Source organism: Chlorocebus sabaeus, chromosome 6, assembly GCF_047675955.1.
Source record: "Chlorocebus sabaeus isolate Y175 chromosome 6, mChlSab1.0.hap1, whole genome shotgun sequence".
NCBI classification, from domain to species: Eukaryota; Metazoa; Chordata; class Mammalia; order Primates; family Cercopithecidae; genus Chlorocebus; species Chlorocebus sabaeus.
Window position 1 is genome coordinate 4,207,964 of NC_132909.1, and position 20,962 is coordinate 4,228,925.

Consider the following 20,962-nt stretch of genomic DNA (forward strand, 5'->3'; position numbering starts at 1 on the left):
CGGGGTGGGCCAAAGCGAAGCCGGAAACAGGAAACTACGACTCCCACAAGGCCTAGGGCCACGTCCCGCCGTCCTCGGCCCCTGAGCCTGATGGGACAAGTAGTTTTGCGAACGGCTTAATCTAGAGATTTGAGAGATTGGAAGCTAAGAGGCCTGGGGCTTCCGGAGGTCGCGGAGATGGAATTGGAGCAGAGAGAAGGGTAAGTGGCTGAGCCCTTGTGAAAAACTGCGAATCCCAGAAAACAGCAGCTGCATTGTGTGCAACCATATGAGCTTTTACACTGAGGTCTGATGGGGGTTGTAGTTCATGCAACCTTTGAACCCTTTTATGGACTGGGGTCTGGACTGGTGCATCCTGAGGGAGGAGAAGGCTAGGGGTTTGGACTGCTGGATCTGAGAGACGAGGAGGTTGGAAGCCAGGACTCTTGCGTCTGGTCGAGGGTTGGGGCTTGGACTCCCTGGGTCCTTGGAGAGAAAAAGTCTGGAGGTCTGGACTCTTGGATCCTGGGAGGACGGGGGTCAGGGCTTGAACCCTGTGGGTGCTACGAAGGAGGGGTTGGGGACCTGGTCTCCTGGGTCTGAGGGAGGAGAGCTGGGGGCCTGGATTCTACGGTCTGAGGGAGGAGGGGCTGGGGGCCTGGATCCCTGGATCTGAGGGAGGAGGCGCTGGGGGCCTGGATTTTAGGGTCTGAGGGAGGAGGGGCTGGGGGCCTGGATCCCTGGGTCTGAGGGAGGAGGGGCTGGGGGCCTGGATTCTAGGGTCTGAGGGATTAGGGGCTGGGGGCCTGGACTCCCAGTTCTGAGGGAAAAGGGGCTGGGGTTTGGGCTCCTGGTTCAGTGGGAGAAGGGACTGGGAGTCCAGGATCCAGGGCCCCTGAGCCTTTCCCTGCCCCTCAGGACCATGGCAGCCGTGGGCTTTGAGGAGTTCTCAGCGCCGCCAGGCTCGGAGTTGGCGCTGCCTCCCCTATTTGGGGGCCACATCCTGGAGAGCGAGCTGGAGACGGAAGTGGAGTTTGTGTCAGGGGGTCTGGGTGGCTCAGGGCTCCGGGAGCGAGATGAAGAGGAAGAGGCAGCCCGGGGTCGGCGGCGGCGCCAGCGGGAATTAAATCGCAGAAAGTACCAGGCACTAGGTCGGCGCTGCCGGGAGATCGAGCAGGTAGGTGAGTGCGGATCCCCCTGTTTTGGGGTCCCCTGGCGTAAACTACCGCCCCCCGCAATCTCTGCCTTTCCACACGCCCCGCCTTTCTTGGCTTGCTGAAGGAATCCTCCGCTTATATGCATATTCACTCATTTAGCATGCATTATGTGTCTGGCCCTGTGCCAAGGCCCTGGAAGGGCCATCTCCCGTGGAGCTTCCCTGACAACCCAGATGGGTCCTCCGATGTCTCCTGGGGGCCTCTCAATGTGTGGCACCGCTCACAGGTGAAAGCCCAGGCTCTTCACATCTCCCATACCCCTGCCAGGATTCACTCCTCTCGACTCATTCATTCTGCCTCTTGCATGTCTTTGGACCCTTCTCTTTCCCTCCATCCCCACGGCTGCCAAACTCCAACTCCAGCTGTCTGGGCCGAATGACTGCATCAGCCTCCTTGCTGAGAATGAGGGTGGACCATGCGCGGTGGCTCATGCCTATAACCCCAGCACTGTGGAAGGCTGAGGCAGGCAGATCACCCAAGGTTAGGAGTTCGAGACCAGCCTGGCCAACATGGTGAAACCCCTTCTCTACTAAAATACAAAAAATTAGCCGGACGTGGTGGTATGTGCCTGTAATCCCAGCTACTTGGGAGGCTAAGGCAGGAGAATTGCTTGAACCCAGGAGGCAGAGGTTGCAGTGAGCCAAGATCGCACCACTGCACTCCAGCCTGGGCAACAGAGTAAGACTCCGTCTCAAAAAAAACATAACAAAAACAACAACAGAAACCTTCACAGCTTTTTATGAGACATTCTCCCACACCAAGTTTTTTCCAGGACTAATGTTCTGTTGCATGGCATGGAGCGGTTTTGAGCAGGGGAGGGATGGAGTCAGATCTGGGTTAAGGAAGATTCCTCACGGCCCCTGTGGAAGGCAGACTAAACAGAGGAGGCCTGGACTGGGAGAGCGAGAAACTGAAGCCATCATGTTTCCGGAGATGGAGACAACGCCTGACTGAGGGCGGGCGGTGGGTGCGTCCTGGGAGTGAGGCTGGTCTTGAACTCCTGACCTCAAGTGATCCCCTCACCTTGGCCTCCCAAAATGCTAGGATTACAGGCATAAGCCACCGCACCTGGCCTCAACTCTTAATGCCAGTGTTGGGAAGTTCCGTAGGGAGGGAGGCTAGAGGCCAGGGGCATATTCCAAACCCTGTTTAACAGATGGACACCAAGGCCCAAACGGACTCAATTGGAGCCTCTGCTCTTATCCATCCCCAGGAATAGATTATTTCTGTTTTACTAGCATAGAAAATAAAGGCTCAGAGAGGTTAAGTAATGCACCCACGCTCAGAGCTCAGCAGTGGCAGATCTGAGATGTTTTTTTGAGACAGGGTCTTGCTGTGTTGCCCAGGCTGGAGTGCAGTGGCATGACTGTGGCTCACTGCAGCCTCAACATCCTGGACTCTAGCAATCTCAACCTCCAAAGGAACTGGGACTACAGCCACCAAGGCCAGATGATTTTGTTTTTTGTTTTTTTTTTGTAGTGTTGGGGTCTCACTCTATTGCCCAGGCTGGTGTCGAACTTGAGTGATCCTCCTGTCTTGGCCTCTCAAAGTGCTGGGATTCTAGGCATGAGCCACTGTGCCAGGCCAGAGCTGAGACTTGAACTCCGGTCTTTTTCTTTTTTTTTTTTTCAGATGGGAGTTTCGCTCTTGTTGCCCAGGCTGGAGTGCAATGGTGTGATCTCGGCTCACCGCAACCTCCACCTTCTGGGTTCAAGCGATTCTCCTGCCTCAGCCTCCCAAGTAGCTGGGATTGCAGGCATACACCACACCTAGCTAATTTTGTAGTTTTTTTTTTTTTTTTTTAGTAGAGACGGGGTTTCATCATGTTGACTGGGCTGGTCTGGAACTCCTGACCTCAGCCTCTCGAATAGCTGAGATTACAGGCAGGCACCACAACATCCGGGTAATTTTTGTATCTTTAGTAAAGACGGGGTTTCACCATGTTGGCCAGGCTGGTCTCGAACTCCTGACCTTGAATAATCTGTCCGCCTCGGCCTCCCAAGGCATTAGCCACCGCGCCTGGCCTGGTGTGTTTCGACTTAATGGGAGGTTCGGGGTCTCTGAGCAGGTAACAGTTGACTTAAGACTTGGAGTGGGGAGTGAGCCGTATGGACGGCTGGGGAGAGGGTCCAGGTAGAGGAACAGCATGCGGAAGGCCCCCACGGGAGGGCACTCAGGACTGTGGCATGGTGACAGGGGAGCCGGAGGGAGGGGAAGGTGGAAGGACCTCAGCCCACACGATGGTCTTTGACCAGTCTCCCCGGAGCCTAGTACGTGCCCCATTAAACATCCGTTGAACAAATGAACGGGAGCCGTGGGATCCAGCTGATGGGAGTTCCCACCCCACAGGTGAACGAGCGGGTCCTGAACAGGCTCCATCAGGTGCAGAGGATAACTCGGAGGCTGCAGCAGGAGCGGAGGTAACCCCTTCACCGTCCCCTCTGGGCCCCTAAGCCTCGGCTCCCAAACACCCCCAGTCCCTCTGGTCTCTCCCCACTCCCACGTCCGCCCAACCCTCACAAGCCACAAGGAGGAGAGGCAGGAGATGAGGGCCGGGGGCTGAGGCAAACGGAGGAAGAGTGCGTTCGGTCTTGGAGGAGAGAGCTGAGCACTAGGACTGAGGGACGGCCGGTTGCAGGGGGCTGCGCCCCGGGACTGAGGGAGGGCTGAGGGCCGGCTGGAGGGGGCTGCGCCCCGGGACTGAGGGAGGGCCGGCTGGAGGGGGCTGCGCCCCGGGACTGAGGGAGGGCTGAGGGCCGGCTGGAGGGGGCTGTGCCCCGGGACTGAAGGAGGGCCGGCTGGAGGGGGCTGCGCCCCGGGACTGAGGGAGGGCTGAGGGCCGGCTGGAGGGGGCTGCGCGCCGGGGCTTAGGGAGGGCTGAGGGCCGGCTGGAGGGGGCTGCGCGCCGGGACTTAGGGAGCGCTGAGGGCCGGCTGGAGGGGGCTGCGCGCCGCCGGGACTGAGGGAGGGCCGGCTGGAGGGGGCTGCTCCTCCTGAAGGGAGGGAACAGCACGATGGAAGGCACAAAATGCAAGCCCTTTTTTTTTTTTTTTTTTTTTTTTTTTTTTTGCGGTGTGACTAAGCAAGCAGTGCCGCTTCTCTGAGCATCCACAAAACCTGCCCCGGTGGCTGCTGCCCCTGCCACTCAGTGTCCCTGTCCCAGCAGAATGGGAGCAAACTTGGTAGGAATGGCTCCACGTTGCTGAGTCAACCACGGTTCTCATCTCGGTCCTCGGCTCAGGCTCGGCGCAGTGACCCAGGGCTACGTGCTCTTCCCTGGAGCCCATTCTTGCCATCCTGGTCACCCGGCAGCCTGGGGTCTCCTGCCTTTCAGGCTGTTCTTTCTTGGCCGCCTTTGCTAGTTCATCCTCCTTTCCCCAAAGCTGAAACCTGCGGCTCCCAGGGTTCCTCTGTCCGCACCTGTGCTGTCCAGCACGGTAGCCGCCGGCCACGGGTGAGATTTTCACCTAAGTTGAAATAAGAACTCTGTCACTCTTGCCACACACCAAGTGCTTAGGAACAGCCATGGGCAGCCACTGGCTGCCGACTTGGACAGCAGATCAGAACACGCCCATCCTCTGGGAAGCGCAGCTGGGTCATGCGGGTCAACCACTTTAAAGGCCACCTAGGCCGGGCACAGCGGCTCACACTTGTAATCCCAGCACTTTGGGAGGCCAAGGCGGGTGGATCACGAGGTCAGGAGTTCGAGACCAGCCTGGCCAACACAGTGAAACCCTGTCTCTACTAAAACTACAAAAAAAAAAAAAAAAAAAAAAAATAGGTGGCACACACCTGTAGTCCTAGCTACTTGGGTACTCAGGAGGCTGAGGCAGAAGAATCCCTTGAACCCGGGAGGCGGAGCTTGCAGTGAGCCGAGATTGCAGCACTGCACTCCAGCCTGGGTGACACAGTGAGACTCCGTCTCAAAAAAAAAAAAAAAAAAAAAGTCACCTAAATGCAGCCGACTTCTGAGTTCCATCCACAGCTTTCTGAATCCTGTGTTCATTTGTCTGCTGCCTGCTGGACAGCTGTCCTGCTTATCCACCATGCATCTGAAGTTAACCTTGACCTTCCCCCACATCTACCCCATGTCAGAGAATAACTCCACCTCCCACTGCCTGGAGCACTTTGTTTCTCTCAGCCGCACATCCATCCATCACAACCCGTCACCTCTACTCCTAGAATACATCCAGAATCCCGCCTCTTCTCACTCCTCCTCTGCCACCAACCTGGGCCTGGGGACACAGCCTCTTGCTTGGATTACTCCTCTCTGGCCTCCCTGCCTCTCCTTTGGCCCCAAGTCTCCTCTTAAAACAGCCTGGGCGAGCCCCACCTTTCCCTGTTTGTACCTTTAGTCAATTTTTTTTTTTTTTTTTGAGACAGGGTCTCACTGTCACCCAGGCTGGAGTGCAGTGGCGCGATGTGGGCTCACTGCAAGCTCCGCCTCCCGGGTTCTCGCCATTCTCCTGCCTCAGCCTCCTGAGTAGCTGGGACTACAGACCTTTAGCCAAGATTTTTAAGATCAGGAGTTTATGAAAGGGATCAGTGTCCTTTCAGGTTAAAACATGCGAGAGTTAAGGAAGCATCTGTGTATGCAAAACCTCCCTGAACAACTGAGGACAGCTAAGTGAGAATCAGGCTTTCTGCACTGTTGGCCGAGAGCCCAGCCCTGTGGTTCTCCAAGTGTGGCCCCTGAACTGGCAGCATCAGTGCCACCTGGGAACTTGGTGCAAATGCAAGTTCTCAGGTCCCGCCAGGCCTGCTGTATCTGAAATGTGGGACTAGTCCTTCTAAAATGTCAGACAGACCAGGCCCCTCCTCTGCTCCTCTGCGGTGGCTCTCCGCTGACTCGGAGTAAAGGCGAATGTTCCGCAGCAGCCGACCAGGCCCTGCCTCAGAGGGCCCCTTACGCCCGCCTGCCTGCTGCTCTGGAAACCAGGCGCGTGTACTCTGCACCCACGTCAGGACGTTTGCACCTGCCACTCCTTCCGCCGCTCCCTCGCCTGCTTGGTGAGGTGTCCGCCACCATCCTTTTGAAGTTCCAAGCCCAGTATCACCTGCCTTCTTCCCACGTTCTGACCTGTTGTGTTGGGCTGGTTTGCTTATTGTCTGTCTCCCCTGCAACCCTGACTCTGTAAGCATAGGGACCTTTGTTGCCCGCTGTGTCCTTGGCACAGCCGCCGGAACAGCATACAGGGCAGAGTGGGCGCTCGGTGCATGTGGAACCACCGAGGTCTGTGTGAGAAACATCCTGGCCGGGCGCGGTGGCTCATGCCTGTAATCCCAGCACTTTGGGAGGCCGAGGCAGGCGGATCACCTGAGGTCAGGAGTTCAAGACCAGCCTGGCCAACACGGTGAAACCCTGTCTCTACTAAAAATACAAAAATTAGCTGGGCATGGTTGCAGGTGCTTGTAATCCCAGCTACTCGGGAGGCTGAGGCAGGAGAATCACTTGAACCCGGGAGGTGGAGGTTGTGGTGAGCCGAGATCACGCCACTGCCCTCCAGTCTGGGCAACAGAATGAGACTCCACCTCAAAACAACAACAAACCTGCCCAGGCGCTGGCGCAGAGGAAGCATCCCATCAATTAGAGCTTTAAAACTCAGGATCTCTGGAGGCAGGGGCTGGGGAAAGAAGAGAAGGGGGTGTTGATAAGAGGCGAGGTCATTAAGAGCGTTCTGCACTCCCCTCTCTTATCAATAAAAATGATAACTCACATATGAATGTTTACTAAGTACCGACATCACAATAAGTACAGAAATCGTCTGGTGTCACTACTTCAGTGTCACCACTACAACATCCAGCCCAGTTGAGGGTTTCATGTCTTTGCAGAGCTGGAAACTCAGCCTCAGAATGGTCGTCTTGTCTTGCTTGAGGTCTCAAGGCTGGTCAAGGGCGTGGCTCCCAGGCCTCCAGAGCTCAGGACCGTCTGGGTCCAGGACAGCTTTGGTGTTGAGTGGGGTGAGAGCTGAGCTCTATCCTGTGGCCCTTTCCCCAGCTGCTAGGAGGTAACTTACTCCATTGGTGGCTTCTCCCCCGAGCAGGTTCCTCATGAGAGTGCTGGACTCCTATGGGGATGACTACCGGGCCAGCCAGTTCACCATTGTGCTAGAGGTGAGTGTTCGGCCTCCAGGAGGGTCAGGAACTGGGAGCCCAGGACGCAGCCTTCACCTACCTCCCCCTCCTCCCCACCAGGATGAGGGCAGCCAGGGCACGGATGCTCCCACCCCAGGCAATGCTGAGAATGAGCCTCCAGAGAAAGAGGCACTGTCCCCGCCCAGAAGGACTCCTGCACCCCCAGAACCTGGCAGCCCAGCGCCCGGCGAGGGGCCCAGTGGGCGGAAGAGGCGGCGAGTGCCGCGGGATGGACGCCGAGCAGGAACTGCGCTGACTCCAGAGCTGGCTTCGGTGCAGGTGAGGAAGTCGGGGGACTCAAGGGGAGGGACCGGGGCCCCAGAGCTGGCTCCGGTGGAGGTGAGGAGGGGGGGACTCAAGGGGAGGGGCTGAGGCCAGGGCTGGGGCCAAGTCAGGTTCAGGGCTCTTGGGTTTTGGTTCTGCACCCTGAGGGGCCCAGGGCTGGGGAAAGTTGAAGAAAGGAGGTAACCAGGATGTGTTGGAGGCCTAGGATCAGGCAGGGAAGTAGTTGGAAAAAGTGGGGCAAAGGCTTGGGTGAAAAGGAGGGCAAAGTTGGAAAGGGAAGGAGGAAGACCTGGAGAAGGAAAAATAGCTAGACAAGGCTAGGAGTAGAGGAGAAGGAAGGATCAGAGAAGATGGGGTGGAAGGGAAGGCCCAGTGCGGGGAGGAAAGCTGAAAGAACATCTGGACCCAGGAACACTGGGATTGCTCTGAGGTGTGAGGAGGAAGGTGACTGGCCTAGGAAGACACGAACGGTGAGGCTGGCTGGGTGCAGTGGCCCATGTCCGTAATCCCAGCACTTTGGGAGGCCTACATGGGGGATCACTTGATGCCAGCAGTTTGAGACCAGCCTGAGCGACATACCGTGACTCCCATCTCTACCAACAAGAAAAAAACATGTTAGGCATGATTGGCATGTGCCTGTAGTCCCAGCTGCTTGGGAAGCTGAGGTGGGAGGATCATTTGAGCCTGGGAGGCAGAGGCTGCAGTGAACTGTGATGGCACCACTGCACTCCAGACCCTGTCTCTTTGAAAATCAAAACAAAATGAAAACAAAAATGGTGAAACTGATGGGATTTTCTGGATTCTCAGGCCTATTAACATCTTGTTCCTTCTCCTGCAGATTAAGGTCGAGGAAGACTTTGGCTTTGAAGCAGATGAAGCCCTGGATTCCAGCTGGGTTTCTCGGGGTCCAGACAAACTGCTGCCCTACCCAACTCTGGCTAGCCCAGCCTCTGACTGACCCATGCCCAGTAAACTGAGCCCACACTCACCCTGGCCACCGTCTACTGGTTCCCACCGCTGATCACACACATGCCACGCTCTGGGGTTGCTTTTCACATTTTTATTGGGAGCCATGGGAGGGGCCGCCACTGTCAGTGAAGGTGCTCACAGTTTCTTCAGCCACTCCAGGCTGGGGCCCTGAGGGTCCTGGGGGTGGCTGGGCACGTCCGGCATGTTCCCATCATCACGGACGGGCACTGTGGGACAGGAGGTGGGCCACTGAGACCAGCAAGTCTCCAGAGTCCTGGAGAGAAGAGCTGGTCTGTCGCTCTATGTTCAGAGAGGGAAGGGGGACCCCAGGGCTGAGAGGAGGGGAAGGGTCAGAGAATCAGTGATGCAGAAAGAGGCAGGAAATACAGAGACTGAGAGACATGGAAAACCAGACAGATAGAGAGCAAGTGAGAGCCTGCGCGAGAGCGAGCTAGGGTCAAAAGAGATGGGGAAACAGGACCGAAACCTGAAAAGATGGAGACCGAGAAAACAACACAGATGGGAACCCAGAGAGGGACAGAAATGTGGAAAGGTAATAGAAACTCGAAGCACAAACACAGAATAGTATACGAATTATAGCTCAATTCTTAAATAATGGAACAGGGGGAATCCAGGCACCACTGCTGAATCTCTGATGCCTGCTCAGGAAACAGCTGCCCGTAACTGCCCCTACCCCAGCACAGGGAGGCTGGGCCCATCCCAGGGATCCCTGCCTGGCCCCTACTCACCTGGGTAGTTGTAGGGCGTGGCCTTGTTGATCATGATGGAGTACTTGACGTAGGGGCTGAATGCGGGCATAATTATAGCTGTGGAGAGACACAGGGGTGAGCCCCAGGGGAAGGTGGCTTTGAGGAGAGGGGAAGGGAATCTGAGCCTTGGCAAAGATAAACTGCAAAGCGGGAGGGCTGCGGGGAGGGCCTCCAGGAGGATCCTTGGTACCCTGGGATCCCTACTTATAGACAAGAGGACTTAAAACTCTTTTCGGGGGTTAAGTGGAGGTAGGGGTGGGAGTCTAACACTCACAGATACATGCGGCCTAGAGGAGGAAGCACTGGGGTTGGTTGTGGAATGAGTATATATTGAGTGCAGGGGTCATCATGGAGAAATTAAGACTGTTACACATTTGGCCAGGCACAGTGGCTCATGCCTGTAATCCCAGCACTTTGGGAGGCAAAGGTGGGCAGATCACCTGAGGTCAGGAGTTCACGACCAGCCTGGACAACATGATGAATCCCCATCTCTACTAAAGATACAAAAATTAGCCGGGCATGGTGGCAGGAGCCTGTAATCTCAGCTCCTCAGCAGGCTGAGGCAGGAGAATCCCTTGAGCCTGGGAGGCAGAGGTTGCAGTGAGCCCACATTGTGCCACTGCACTCCAGCCTGGGCAACAGAGACTCTGTCGCAAACAAAAAAAAAAAACAGAAAAAACTGTTACAAACTGGAGGAGAAAGGTTTGCACAAACAACAGTCACTGACAGGTCACAGTCCACCTAGGGTGGGAGCCAGGAGTCCCGGGGGATGGGGTACAGTGCATAAGAAGAATGTTCTAGGCCAGCACTGACAGATGGTAAGAGCCAGGTATATAATTTTATATCTTCTAGTAGGCACAGTAAAAATAAGATACAGATAAAACAAATTTTAAGAAACATACTTGGCTGGGTGAGGTGGCTAACGCCTGTAATCCCAAGATTTTAGGAGGCCGAGGCAGGTGGATCACCTGAGGTCAGGAGTTCGAGACCAGCCTGACCAATGTGATGAAACCCTGTCTCTACTAAAAATACAAAAAATTAGCCAGGTGTGGTGGCATGCGCCTGTAATCCCAGCTACCCAGGAGGCTGAGACAGGAGAATCGCTTGAACCTGGGAGGCAGAGGTTGCAGTGAGTTGAGATCAGGTCATCGCACTCCAGCCTAGACGAAAGCAAAACTCCGTCTCAAAAAAACAAAAACAGACCAAAAAAACCCATGGTATATCCAAACATGACTTCAACATGTAATCAACAAAAGACGATTGGTAGTTTACACACTTAGTTATACTAGGTGTTTGAAATCCAGTGTGTCTTATACCACCTCAATTCATACCAGCCTCACTTCAAGTGCTCAGTGGCCAGGTGTGGCTGGTGGCTGCCAGATCGAACAAGTGTTCAGAACCTTACCTAGTGCCTGGCTGGTGGACCAACAGTACTGACAAGACCTGGCAACTCTTCAAAAATGCAGAATCCCATGCCCCACCCCAGACCTACAGAATCAGAACCCACAGTTTGGCCAGGCGCAGTGGCTCACTCCGGTAATCCCAGTACTTTGGGAAAGCGGATCACTTGCGGTCAGGAGTTCAAGACCAGCCTGAACAACATAGTGAAACTTCATCTCTACTAAAAATACAAAAATTAGCCAGGCGTGGTGGTACGTGCCATCCCTGTAATCCCAGGGGTGAGCAGTGGCTCACCCAGCACTTGGGAGGCAGAGGAGGGCGGATCACGAGGTCAGGAGATCAAGACCACCCTAGCTAACACGGCGAAACCCTGTCTCTACTAAAAATACAAAAAAATTAGCCGGGCGTGGTGGTGGGCGCCTGTAGTCCCAGCTATTCCAGAAGCTGAGGCAGGGGAATCCCTTGATCCCGGGAGGCTGAGTTTGCAGTGAGCTGGGATCGCGTCACTGCACATCAGCCTGGGTGACAGTGAGACTCCATCTCCAAAAAAAGAAAAAAAAAAAAAGGCCCCATCCCTGCAGGAACTGCGGTGCTAATTAAGGTGTGAGTAGCACAGTTCCAGGGTAGAGGGCTGAGGTTTTCAATCAGCAAGACGACACATTAGGATCATAGGGGGATTTTCACAAGACACAGATTCCCCAGCCCCACCTCCAACCAAGCCAACTAAATTCAGAATGTGGGAGAGGGGAGATGAAAGGGAGGAGGAGGATCTGGACTTTATTTTTGGTGCTCAGGTGTTGCTAATGCATAAGCAGGGTTGAGAACGTCTCATTTAGAGGGGTTAAGAGCGTATTGGGTAGGGGGAGAGGAATGCGGGGGGCGGTGGAGACGTTATAATGGGTATGGGGATAGACAAGGGGATGTCGTGGGGGTGCAGACACACTGGAGGGGAGCCGAGGGAGGCGACAGGGCTTTAGAGGTACAAGATGGAGGGATGTAGGGGGACGGGGGTGGACGATGCAAGTTTGCGCCTGAAGCACTCACGCACCGATGCCCCCGATGACGAAGGACGCGACCAGCACTGGCTCCTTGTCCCAGACATTCTTGAGGAAGGCGCCGAGTCCTGAAGGGGTGGCGAGGAGGGTCACCCCTGCAAGTGGCTGCGCCCCGTGACCTCTAATCCTCTCGTGCCACCCCTGCCCTGGAGGAGCCCCCTCGTGACTTCTGCGTCCCCCTCCAGCACGGACCCCATCGCCTCCACCACTGCCCTGCCGCACCTCAGTCCCAGGACTGCCCGGAGGTTCCCGGTACCACCGAGCCCCCCGCGCCACCGGCACCTGCACTTACTGGCAGCCATCTTGGTCTCGGCGGCGACACCGGCGAGGACGCGGGGCACTCTGGGAGTTGTGGTCCCTATGCGCGAGAAACCCCTCCCCGGGTTGCGCGTGCGCCCTGAAGCAGAAGTGGAGGCGAAAGCCAGGACGCGGAGCACTCTGGGAGTTGTGGTCCCTCTGTGCAAGGTACCGCTGTCGGAGTCTGCGCGTGCGCACTAGCGCAGAACAAAGATGGAGCCGCCGAGGTAAACGAAGTAGTACCAAGAGCAAGCGCAAGCCTGGCTTTGCGGACCTGCGTGGAATCTCCTTAGTCTCTGCCTAGAAGTCGTTCTGCGGTGACTAGACCTCCTACTGAGACCACCTAAGGAGGAACAAAATAGTCCTCATTTTATAGTTTATGTATAAAAGCCCATTTTACAGATGAAGAAACTGAGCCCGGGAGAAGGTGAATGACTAACCTTTCCTTTGAGGTCTCAGCTCAACATCAGCTCGTCCTGGAAGCGCTAGGTCTCATCCCAGATGGGTTAGGAGCTTTCTGCGGGCTCTCACAGTGCCCTGTTACCGCCAGTATAGCTCAGATCACTTAAGAAACTGACCTGGTCTGGGTCTGTCAGTCGGACTGGTAGCAGCTGCTTGAGAGCAGTAACGGAGTCTGAGTTCCCTCTGTGCCTGCCAACATCGCACAGCGAGGGTCTGCCACGTAATAGGTCCTAATCTTTTTTTTTTCTTTCTGAGACTGAGTCGCCCAGGCTGGAGTGCACTGGCGCGATCTCGGCTCACAGCAACCTCCGCCTCCGGGGTTCAAGCGATTCTCCTGCCTCAGCCTCCTGAGTAGCTGGGATTACAGGCGCGCGCCTCCACACCAGGCTAATTTTTCTATTTTTAGTAAAGACGGGGTTTCTCCATGTTGGTCAGGCTAGTCTCCAACTTCCCTACCTCAGGTAATCCGCCCGCCTTGGCCTCCCAAAGTGCTGGGATTACAGGCGTGAGCCACCGCGCCCGGCCTATAGGTGCTAATTTTAATCAATCAATCAATCAATCACAGTATCACAGCAAGAGCCTGGCACATAATAGGTGCTAATTTTTATCTGTCAACCAATCTATCGATCAATTAATCACAGCAAGGGCCTGGCACGTAATTGGTGTTAATTTTTATCTATCAATCAATCACAGCAAGGGCCTGGCACTTAACAGGTGCTAATTTGTATCTATCTATCTATCATAGCAAAGGCCTGGCACATAATAGATGCTAATTTTTATCTATCTGTCTATCTATCACAGCAAGGGCCTGGCACATAATAGATGCTAATTTTTATCTATCTATCTATCATCTATTTATCACAGCAAGGGCCTGGCACATAATAGATGCTAAATTTTTTTTTCTTTTTTTCTTTCAATCACAGCAAGGGTCTGGCACATAATAGGTTTTTTAAAAAACAGATATCTTTCTGTCTGTCTGTCTGTCTGTATTTGAAGACATGGTCTCACTCTATCACCCAGGCTGGAGTGTGGTGGCACAATTTATTTATTTTTTAGACAGGGTCTCGCCCAAGCTGCTCTTGAACTCTGGGGCTCAAGCGATCCTCCTGCCTCCGCCTCCCGACTAGTATTTGTTTCTAGAGTTAAATTAATGAACACCACAGGTTATGACTGACCCCCTGCTAACCTTTTCCACAGCACTATAGGGCTATGACACAGTCACCCACAGGCCCCCACCTCGATCCTCTCTTCCCTAAACAACGATCTGGGTCTGGCTTTCTGATGTTTCCTCATTTCCTGGGAGGGGAGAGGATGCAACCAAGCCCTGATTCCAGCTCCAGCAGATATCTGCCTACCATGGCCCTGGTGCTGATCCTCCAGCTGCTGACCCTCTGTGAGCCGCCCCTTCCTTCTCCCTGGGTTCCTGGATGGGATGGGGGGCAGAAAGAGAGAGAGAATGGAGACCCAGACACCCTGCAGGGGGACCAGGCAGCACTAGCTGGAGCTTTGGGATTCTAGGTTCAAATAAAGAACAGGACTGGGGTCCAGACCCCTGGGTCCTAAAGCAAGGGAACACAGATTCCCGAAAGAGGAAGGAGGTGGGGACAGATATCTCTGGATCTTGAGGCAGGAAGAGGATAGGGGACAGGGAGGACTCCTAGATTCTCATATGGGAGGGGGATGGAAGCCAGGACTCCCGATTCCCTGGGAAAAGGGGGCTGGGAACAGGGCTTTTAGCTCCTGAAAGAAGAGGGAAATGGGGACCCAGATTCCTGAACCCAGGAGAGGAGAAGCTCTGCCCCCTGGAAAGGTGGAGTTCAAGGGCCTGAACTCTTGGGTGCCCAGGCCAGAGGGGTCTGCGTTCAGACTTCTTCAGTAGGTGGGCAATGGAAGTCCGAATTTCTGTCTACTGAGACAAGAGGAGGGAGGGATAAGATTCTCATTTCCCAGAGGAGAGAGAAGCTGAGGACTCAGATTCTGGGGCTACCAGTGAGATGGGGCTGGCCACAAAGGGCTTTGAAAGGAACTCGCTGTTGGGCACAGTGGCTCACGCCTGTAATCCCAGCACTTTGGGAGGCTGAGGCGGGCAGATCACCTGAGGACAGGAGTTCAAGACCAGCCTGACCAACATGGCGAAACCCTGTCTCTACTAAAAATACAAAAATTAGTCTGGTGTGGTGGCGGGCATCTGTAGTCCCGGCTACTAGGGAGGCTGAGGCAGAAGAATCGCTTGAACCTGGGAGGCAGAAGTTGCAGTGAGCTGGGATCACACCACTATACTCCAGCCTGGGCGGCAGAGCAAGACTCTGTCTCAGACAAAAAAAAAAAAAAAAGGAACTAGTCCCTCAACCTTCTACAGGGCCTCTGTGTCACACGGACATTACTCCATCTGGTGAGTAGCTGCCCCATCCACTCTCCTTTATGTCGCTGACACCCCTTTTCCAACTACTCAGATTTTATTTTGGTGCCCAATCCCATCCCAGAAGTCCTTATTTTCCTCCCTCCCTCCCTCCCTCCCTCCATTCCTTCCTTCCTTCCTTCTTTTCTCACCCCCCTTAGTGGTCATTATAGGTGAGTACTGAAGAGCAGGAACTTCTGAGGCAGAGTGCCTCAGAAAGTGCTGGGATTACAAACATGAGCCCCCTCACCTGACCCTTATTTTTATTTATTTATTTTTAAAGATGCTTCATTCTGTCACCCAGCCTGGAGTGCAGTGGCTCTATCATAGCTTATTGCAGCTTCGAACTCCTGGGCTCAGGCAATCCTCCAGCCTCAGCCTCCCAAAGTGCACATCATCATGGAGTTCTCACTCTGTTGCCCAGGCTGCAGTGCAGTGGCATGATCTTGGCTAACTGCAACCTCCGCCTCCAGGGTTCAAGCAATTCTCCTGCTCAGCCTCCCAAACAGCTGGGACTACAAGCTAGCACCACCACACCCGACTAATTTTTGTGTTTTTAGTTGAGACAGGATTTCACCATGCTGGCCAGGCTGGTCTTGAACTCCTGACCTCAGGTGATCCACCCACCTTGGCCTCCCAAAGCGCTGGGATTACAGCCATAAGCCACCACACCTGGCAGCCTTCCTATACTCTTGTGTGATTTGTGAATAAGTGATGTCTGCCAGTACTGTCATTTGTCCTCTAGTTTTGTCTTTTAGCATACACAACTTAAGAAATTTGAAGTGGTCAAATTAATTAATCTTCCATAGAACTTATTTTATATTTTAAGAAGCCTTCCTTACCCCAAGACAAATATATTTTCCTATAGTTTTTTGAATAATTTTATAGTTAAAAAAATGAAACACAGGTAGGTCTTTAATTAATCTGAAAGTTGTTTTGGGAAATGGTGTGGGGTAGGGATCCAACATTTTTTTTTTCTTCCAAATAGTAAGTTTTGGCAACTCTTGAAATACTATATTGCAAATATTCTGGAAAGTTATTTAAAATTAGAGTTCTGGCTGGGTGTGGTGGCTCACACCTGTAATCCCAGAACTTTGGGAGGCCAAGGTGGGAGGATTGCTTGAGGCTGGTAGTTTAAGACCAGCCTGGCCGACATAGGGAGACACCCCCATCTGATTACTTAAAAAAAAATAAAATAAAATTACAGAGTTCTGGGACCTGACTACTGTGTTTACAAACTGTGGAGTAAAGCTCAGAAGTTTCTGTCCTGCCCCTCTGATTTGCACCTGGTTTTAACAAGCCGTGATTGTAGTCCAGTCTCTCCCTGATTTTTACAAACAGGAAACTGAGACTGAGAAAGAGGCAGTAATCGTTCAAGGTGATTTTCCTCCTTCCCCAACTTCCCTGTCATCTTCTGGGGCTCCCAGGAGGCCCGAGGACCCAGGCAGCCCCGTTTATTCAGTCCCCCCAGCTTTATACCCCAAGCCATGGCTGGGAGCTCAGCCGGCTACAGTTGTGACCCCTGGGGTCAATGTGACCTTGAGGTGCCGGGCACCCCAACCCGCCTGGAGATTTGGACTTTTCAAGCTTGGAGAGATCGGTCCCCCTCTCTTCCGGGATGTGTCCTCCGAGCTGGCAGAATTCTTTCTGGAGGAGGTGACTCCAGCCCAAGGGGGAAGTTACCACTGCTGCTACCGGAGGCCAGACTGGAGGCCGGGTGTCTGGTCCCAGCCCAGCGATCCCCTGGAGCTGCTGGTGACAGGTGAGGTCCTGGGGTCAGGGAGGAGAAGCAGGTGGAACAAGGGAGGTGGGGGAGGGACAGAGAGATACAGGGAAAGAGAGAGCAAGGCAGGCAAACTGATAGATTCACAGACACAAGAAGAAAGACACAGAGATACTGGGGGAGAGAAGGGGCCGGGCAGACAGAAAGAGAGAGAGAGGTAGAGTGAGGGGAGAGAGAAAGAGACAGAGGCAGAAGGAGAAAGAGAGGCAGAGAGAAAGAGAGACCGAGGCAGAGAGAGAGACAAAGAGAAAGAGACAGAGGCAGAGAGAGGAAGAGAGAGACAGGCAGAGAGAAAGAGAGAGACAGGCAGAGAGAAAGAGAGACAGGCAGAGAGAGAGACAGGCAGAGAGAAAGAGAGAGACAGGCAGAGAGAGAGAGAGACAGGCAGAGAGAAAGAGAGACAGGCAGAGAGAGAGAGAGACAGGCAGAGAGAGAGACAGGCAGAGAGAGAGACAGGCAGAGAGAGAGAGACAGGCAGAGAGAGAGAGAGACAGGCAGAGAGAGAGAGAGACAGGCAGAGAGAAAGAGAGAGACAGGCAGAGAGAAAGAGAGAGACAGGCAGAGAGAGAGACAGAAAGAGACAGGCAGAGAGAGAGAGAGACAGAAAGAGAGAGACAGGCAGAGAGAGAGAGAGACAGAAAGAGAGAGACAGGCAGAGAGAGAGAGAGACAGGCAGAGAGAAAGAGAGAGAGAGACAGAGGCAGAAAGAGAAAGAGAGCGAGAGAGCGGAAGGCGCTCACGCGGCCCCCCACTCTCACCCCGTCTCCGCAGAGCAGCTGCCGCGGCCGTCACTGGTGGCGCTGCCTGGGCCGGTGGTGGCTCCCGGCGCCAACGTAAGCCTGCGCTGCGCCGGCCGCCTGCGGAACATGAGCTTCGTGCTGTACCGCGAGGGCGTGGCGGCCCCGCTGCAGTACCGCGACTCCGCGCAGCCCTGGGCTGACTTCCCGCTGCTGGGCGCCCGCGCTCCCGGCACCTACAGCTGCTACTACCACACGCCCTCCGCGCCCTACGTGCTGTCGCAGCGCAGCGAGGCGCTGGTCATCAGCTGGGAAGGTGAGGGCCCTGCCGCCGGCCCGTCTCCCCAGCCCCAGGAACGCAGGCCCCAGCCCCTCCTCCCCCAGACCCAGAAGCCCAGGCCCCCCAGCCCCTCCTCCCCCAGACCCAGGAGTCCAGGCCCCCGGCCCCTCCTCCCTCAGACCCAGGAGTCCAGGCCCCCGGCCCCTCCTCCCCCAGACCCAGGAGTCCAGGCCCCCCAGCCCCTCCTCCCCCAGACCCAGGAGTCCAGGCCCCCGGCCCCTCCTCCCCCAGACCCAGGAGTCCAGGCCCCCGGCCCCTCCTCCCTCAGACCCAGGAGTCCAGGCCCCCGGCCCCTCCTCCCCCAGACCCAGGAGTCCAGGCCCCCCAGCCCCTCCTCCCCCAGACCCAGGAGTCCAGGCCCCCGGCCCCTCCTCCCTCAGACCCAGGAGTCCAGGCCCCCGGCCCCTCCTCCCTCAGACCCAGGAGTCCAGGCCCCCGGCCCCTCCTCCCCCAGACCCAGGAGTCCAGGCCCCCCAGCCCCTCCTCCCTCAGACCCAGGAGTCCAGGCCCCCCAGCCCCTCCTCCCCCAGACCCAGGAGTCCAGACCCCCGGCCCCTCCTCCCTCAGACCCAGGAGTCCAGGCCCCCGGTCCCTCCTCCCTCAGACCCAGGAGTCCAGACCCCCGGCCCCTCCTCCCTCAGACCCAGGAGCCCAGACCCCCGGCCCCTCCTCCCTCAGACCCAGGAGCCCAGGCCCCAGTCCCTCCTCCCTCAGACCCAGGAGCCCAGACCCCCGGCCCCTCCTCCCTCAGACCCAGGAGCCCAGGCCCCAGTCCCTCCTCCCTCAGACCCAGGAGTCCAGGTCCCCGGCCCCTCCTCCCTCAGACCCAGGAGTCCAGGCCCCCGGCCCCTCCTCCCTCAGACCCAGGAGTCCAGGCCCCCGGCCCCTCCTCCCCCAGACCCAGGAGCCCAGGCCCCCGGCCCCTCCTCCCTCAGACCCAGGAGCCCAGGCCCCCCAGCCCCTCCTCCCTCAGACCCAGGAGTCCAGGCCCCAGTCCCTCCTCCCTCAGACCCAGGAGTCCAGGCCCCCGGCCCCTCCTCCCTCAGACCCAGGAGTCCAGGCCCCCGGCCCCTCCTCCCTCAGACCCAGGAGTCCAGGCCCCCGGCCCCTCCTCCCTCAGACCCAGGAGTCCAGGCCCCCCGGCCCCTCCTCCCCCAGACCCAGGAGTCCAGGCCCCCGGCCCCTCCTCCCTCAGACCCAGGAGTCCAGGCCCCCCCGCCCCTCCTCCCCCAGACCCAGGAGTCCAGGCCCCCGGCCCCTCCTCCCTCAGACCCAGGAGCCCAGGCCCCCCAGCCCCTCCTCCCTCAGACCCAGGAGTCCAGGCCCCAGTCCCTCCTCCCTCAGACCCAGGAGTCCAGGCCCCAGTCCCTCCTCCCTCAGACCCAGGAGTCCAGGCCCCCAGCCCCTCCTCCCTCAGACCCAGGAGTCCAGGCCCCCGGCCCCTCCTCCCTCAGACCCAGGAGTCCAGGCCCCCGGCCCCTCCTCCCTCAGACCCAGGAATCCAGGCCCCCAGTCCCTCCTTCCTGGTCCCAGGAGTTGAAACCTCCATCGACTCCCCCTCAACTTTGAGACTGAGGAGTCAGGTCCCCAAGTCCACCCCAGGGCTGGAAACCTGGAGTTCAGGTCCCAGACTTCGGGGTCCGGGAGCTGACGGCCCGCCTCTCCCGGCTCTGCCCGCAGACTCTAGCTCCTCCGACTACACTCGGGGGAATCTTGTCCGCCTGGGGCTGGCCGGTCTGGTCCTCATCTCCCTGGGCGCACTGGTCACTTTTGACTGGCGCAGCCAGAACCGCGCTCCTGCTGGTGTCCGCCCTTGAGCCCCAGGGGCACTGCAACGCGAGAAGACTTCCAACCTGAGTGATGGAGAAGCTGGGACCCTGGGCTGGACTGTCCTTTCCTGCAGCCCCGCAGCCCTGCTGGCTGAGCCCCGAGGAACTGCCCTTCGACACCCCTGTGCCCTGTGCTGTGGCTTCTTTCCGGGCCTTTCCCAAGGAGTAGCTGAGTGGAAGACGCCATCAGTGGTTAAGATTTCCAAGCCAGAAGACAGAGGGTTCGAATCCCAGCGCTGCCGTCTACTCACTGTGGTAGTAGTAGCAGCTACAGAGAGGTAGCAGTGAGAGGGGAAGCCAGCTGGACCTCCTGGGTCGAGTGGAGGCTTGGAGAACTTTTCTGTCTTACAAGAGGATTGTAAAATGGACCAATCAGCGCTCTGTAAAGTGGACCAGTCAGCAGGACATAGGCGGGGACAAATAAGGGAATAAAAACTAGCCAGCAGCGGCAACCTGCTTGGGTCCCCTTCCAGTCTGTGGAAGCTGTGTTCTCTTGCTCTTCACAATAAATTTTGCTGCTGCTCACTCTTTGGGTCCATGCCATCTTTAAGAGCTGTGACACTCACCGCGAAGGTCTGCGGCTGCATTCTTGAAGGCAGCCGGACCACAAACCCACTGGAAGAACCAACTCCGGACGCGGTGGCAGCATTGAGAAAGCGCCCTTCCCAACTCTCTCTCGCCTGGACGGTGAAATGGATGCACTGATAAAACCCATTTCATAGGATTGTTGTAGGATTCAGTGCATAACACACATAAAACATTTAAAACAGTAACTGGCCCGTAGTAAGTGCTCAACGAATGTGAGCTACCCTATTACACCGATTTCTACCAGACTCATTGCTGAAAAGAAGGTCTCACCTTTTTTCCATCAAGCATAATCAAGCACAACTTTTTTTTTTTTTTTTTTTTTTTTTTTTTTTTTTTTTGAGAGAAGATCTCACTCCATCACCCAGGCTGGAGTGCAGTGGCGCAATCTCGGTTCACTGCAACCTCCGCCTCCTGGGTTCAAGTGATTCTCGTGCCTCAGCCTCCTGAGTAGCTGGGATTACAGGTGTGCACCCACCACGCCCAGCTAAGTTTTGTATTTTTAATAGAGATGGAGTTTAGCCATATTGGCCAGGGTGGTCTCAAACTCCTGACCTCAAGTGATCCATCGGCCTCAGCCTCCCAAAGTGCTGGGATTACAGGCCTGAGCCACCGCGCCCCTTCCCTTTCCCTTTCCCTGCCTTGACTGGGCCTTACTCTTTTGCCCAGGCTAGATTGCAGTGGCATGATCAAGGCTCACTGCTGCATGGACCTCCCAGG

At 56.0% G+C, this 20,962-nt stretch overlaps 3 protein-coding genes across 4 annotated transcripts; 2 read left to right on the top strand and 1 right to left on the bottom strand.

The window, feature by feature from the left end:
- Positions 1-21: 21 nt before the first annotated feature.
- On the top strand, positions 22-8,604 carry TFPT (TCF3 fusion partner). Its single transcript, XM_007997977.3, has 6 exons — positions 22-200; positions 898-1,156; positions 3,546-3,616; positions 7,241-7,310; positions 7,392-7,610; positions 8,455-8,604. Exons 1-6 carry the CDS (start codon positions 178-180, stop codon positions 8,572-8,574), a joined length of 762 nt encoding a protein of 253 aa, XP_007996168.3. The 5' UTR covers positions 22-177; the 3' UTR covers positions 8,575-8,604.
- Positions 8,605-8,661: 57 nt separating this feature from the next.
- NDUFA3 (NADH:ubiquinone oxidoreductase subunit A3) lies at positions 8,662-12,210 on the bottom strand. Its single transcript, XM_007997975.3, has 4 exons — positions 12,104-12,210; positions 11,805-11,879; positions 9,335-9,412; positions 8,662-8,812 (listed from the first exon to the last, which is right to left on the bottom strand). The coding sequence occupies exons 1-4, from the start codon at positions 12,111-12,113 to the stop codon at positions 8,721-8,723; spliced, it is 255 nt and encodes an 84-aa protein (XP_007996166.1). The 5' UTR covers positions 12,114-12,210; the 3' UTR covers positions 8,662-8,720.
- Positions 12,211-13,712: 1,502 nt separating this feature from the next.
- Positions 13,713-20,457, top strand: OSCAR (osteoclast associated Ig-like receptor). Of its 2 annotated transcripts, none has more exons than XM_073015983.1 (5): positions 13,713-13,963; positions 14,930-14,962; positions 16,431-16,730; positions 17,523-17,822; positions 19,158-20,457. In XM_073015983.1, exons 1-5 carry the CDS (start codon positions 13,780-13,782, stop codon positions 19,643-19,645), a joined length of 1,305 nt encoding a protein of 434 aa, XP_072872084.1. In that variant the 5' UTR covers positions 13,713-13,779; the 3' UTR covers positions 19,646-20,457. The 2 variants fall into 2 exon arrangements, with proteins under 2 accessions (XP_072872084.1, XP_007996165.3); XM_007997974.3 differs by having other exon boundaries at positions 17,523-17,804; positions 19,509-20,457.
- Positions 20,458-20,962: the final 505 nt, after the last annotated feature.

Excerpts from the sequence above, each read along its gene's own strand:
- TFPT (XM_007997977.3), top strand. The coding sequence starts at position 178 with ATGGAATTGGAGCAGAGAGAAGG. Across the intron at positions 201-897 it reads GAATTGGAGCAGAGAGAAGG|GACCATGGCAGCCGTGGGCT; the intron begins GTAAGTGGCTGA and ends CCTGCCCCTCAG. Across the intron at positions 1,157-3,545 it reads GCTGCCGGGAGATCGAGCAG|GTGAACGAGCGGGTCCTGAA; the intron begins GTAGGTGAGTGC and ends CCCACCCCACAG.
- NDUFA3 (XM_007997975.3), bottom strand. Across the intron at positions 9,413-11,804 it reads CTTCGTCATCGGGGGCATCG|CTATAATTATGCCCGCATTC; the intron begins GTGCGTGAGTGC and ends GTCTCTCCACAG. Across the intron at positions 8,813-9,334 it reads CACGCCCTACAACTACCCAG|TGCCCGTCCGTGATGATGGG; the intron begins GTGAGTAGGGGC and ends CCTGTCCCACAG.
- OSCAR (XM_073015983.1), top strand. The coding sequence starts at position 13,780 with ATGACACAGTCACCCACAGGCCCCCACCTCGATCCTCTCTTCCCTAAA. Across the intron at positions 14,963-16,430 it reads CACGGACATTACTCCATCTG|TCCCCCCAGCTTTATACCCC; the intron begins GTGAGTAGCTGC and ends CCGTTTATTCAG. Across the intron at positions 16,731-17,522 it reads CCTGGAGCTGCTGGTGACAG|AGCAGCTGCCGCGGCCGTCA; the intron begins GTGAGGTCCTGG and ends CCGTCTCCGCAG.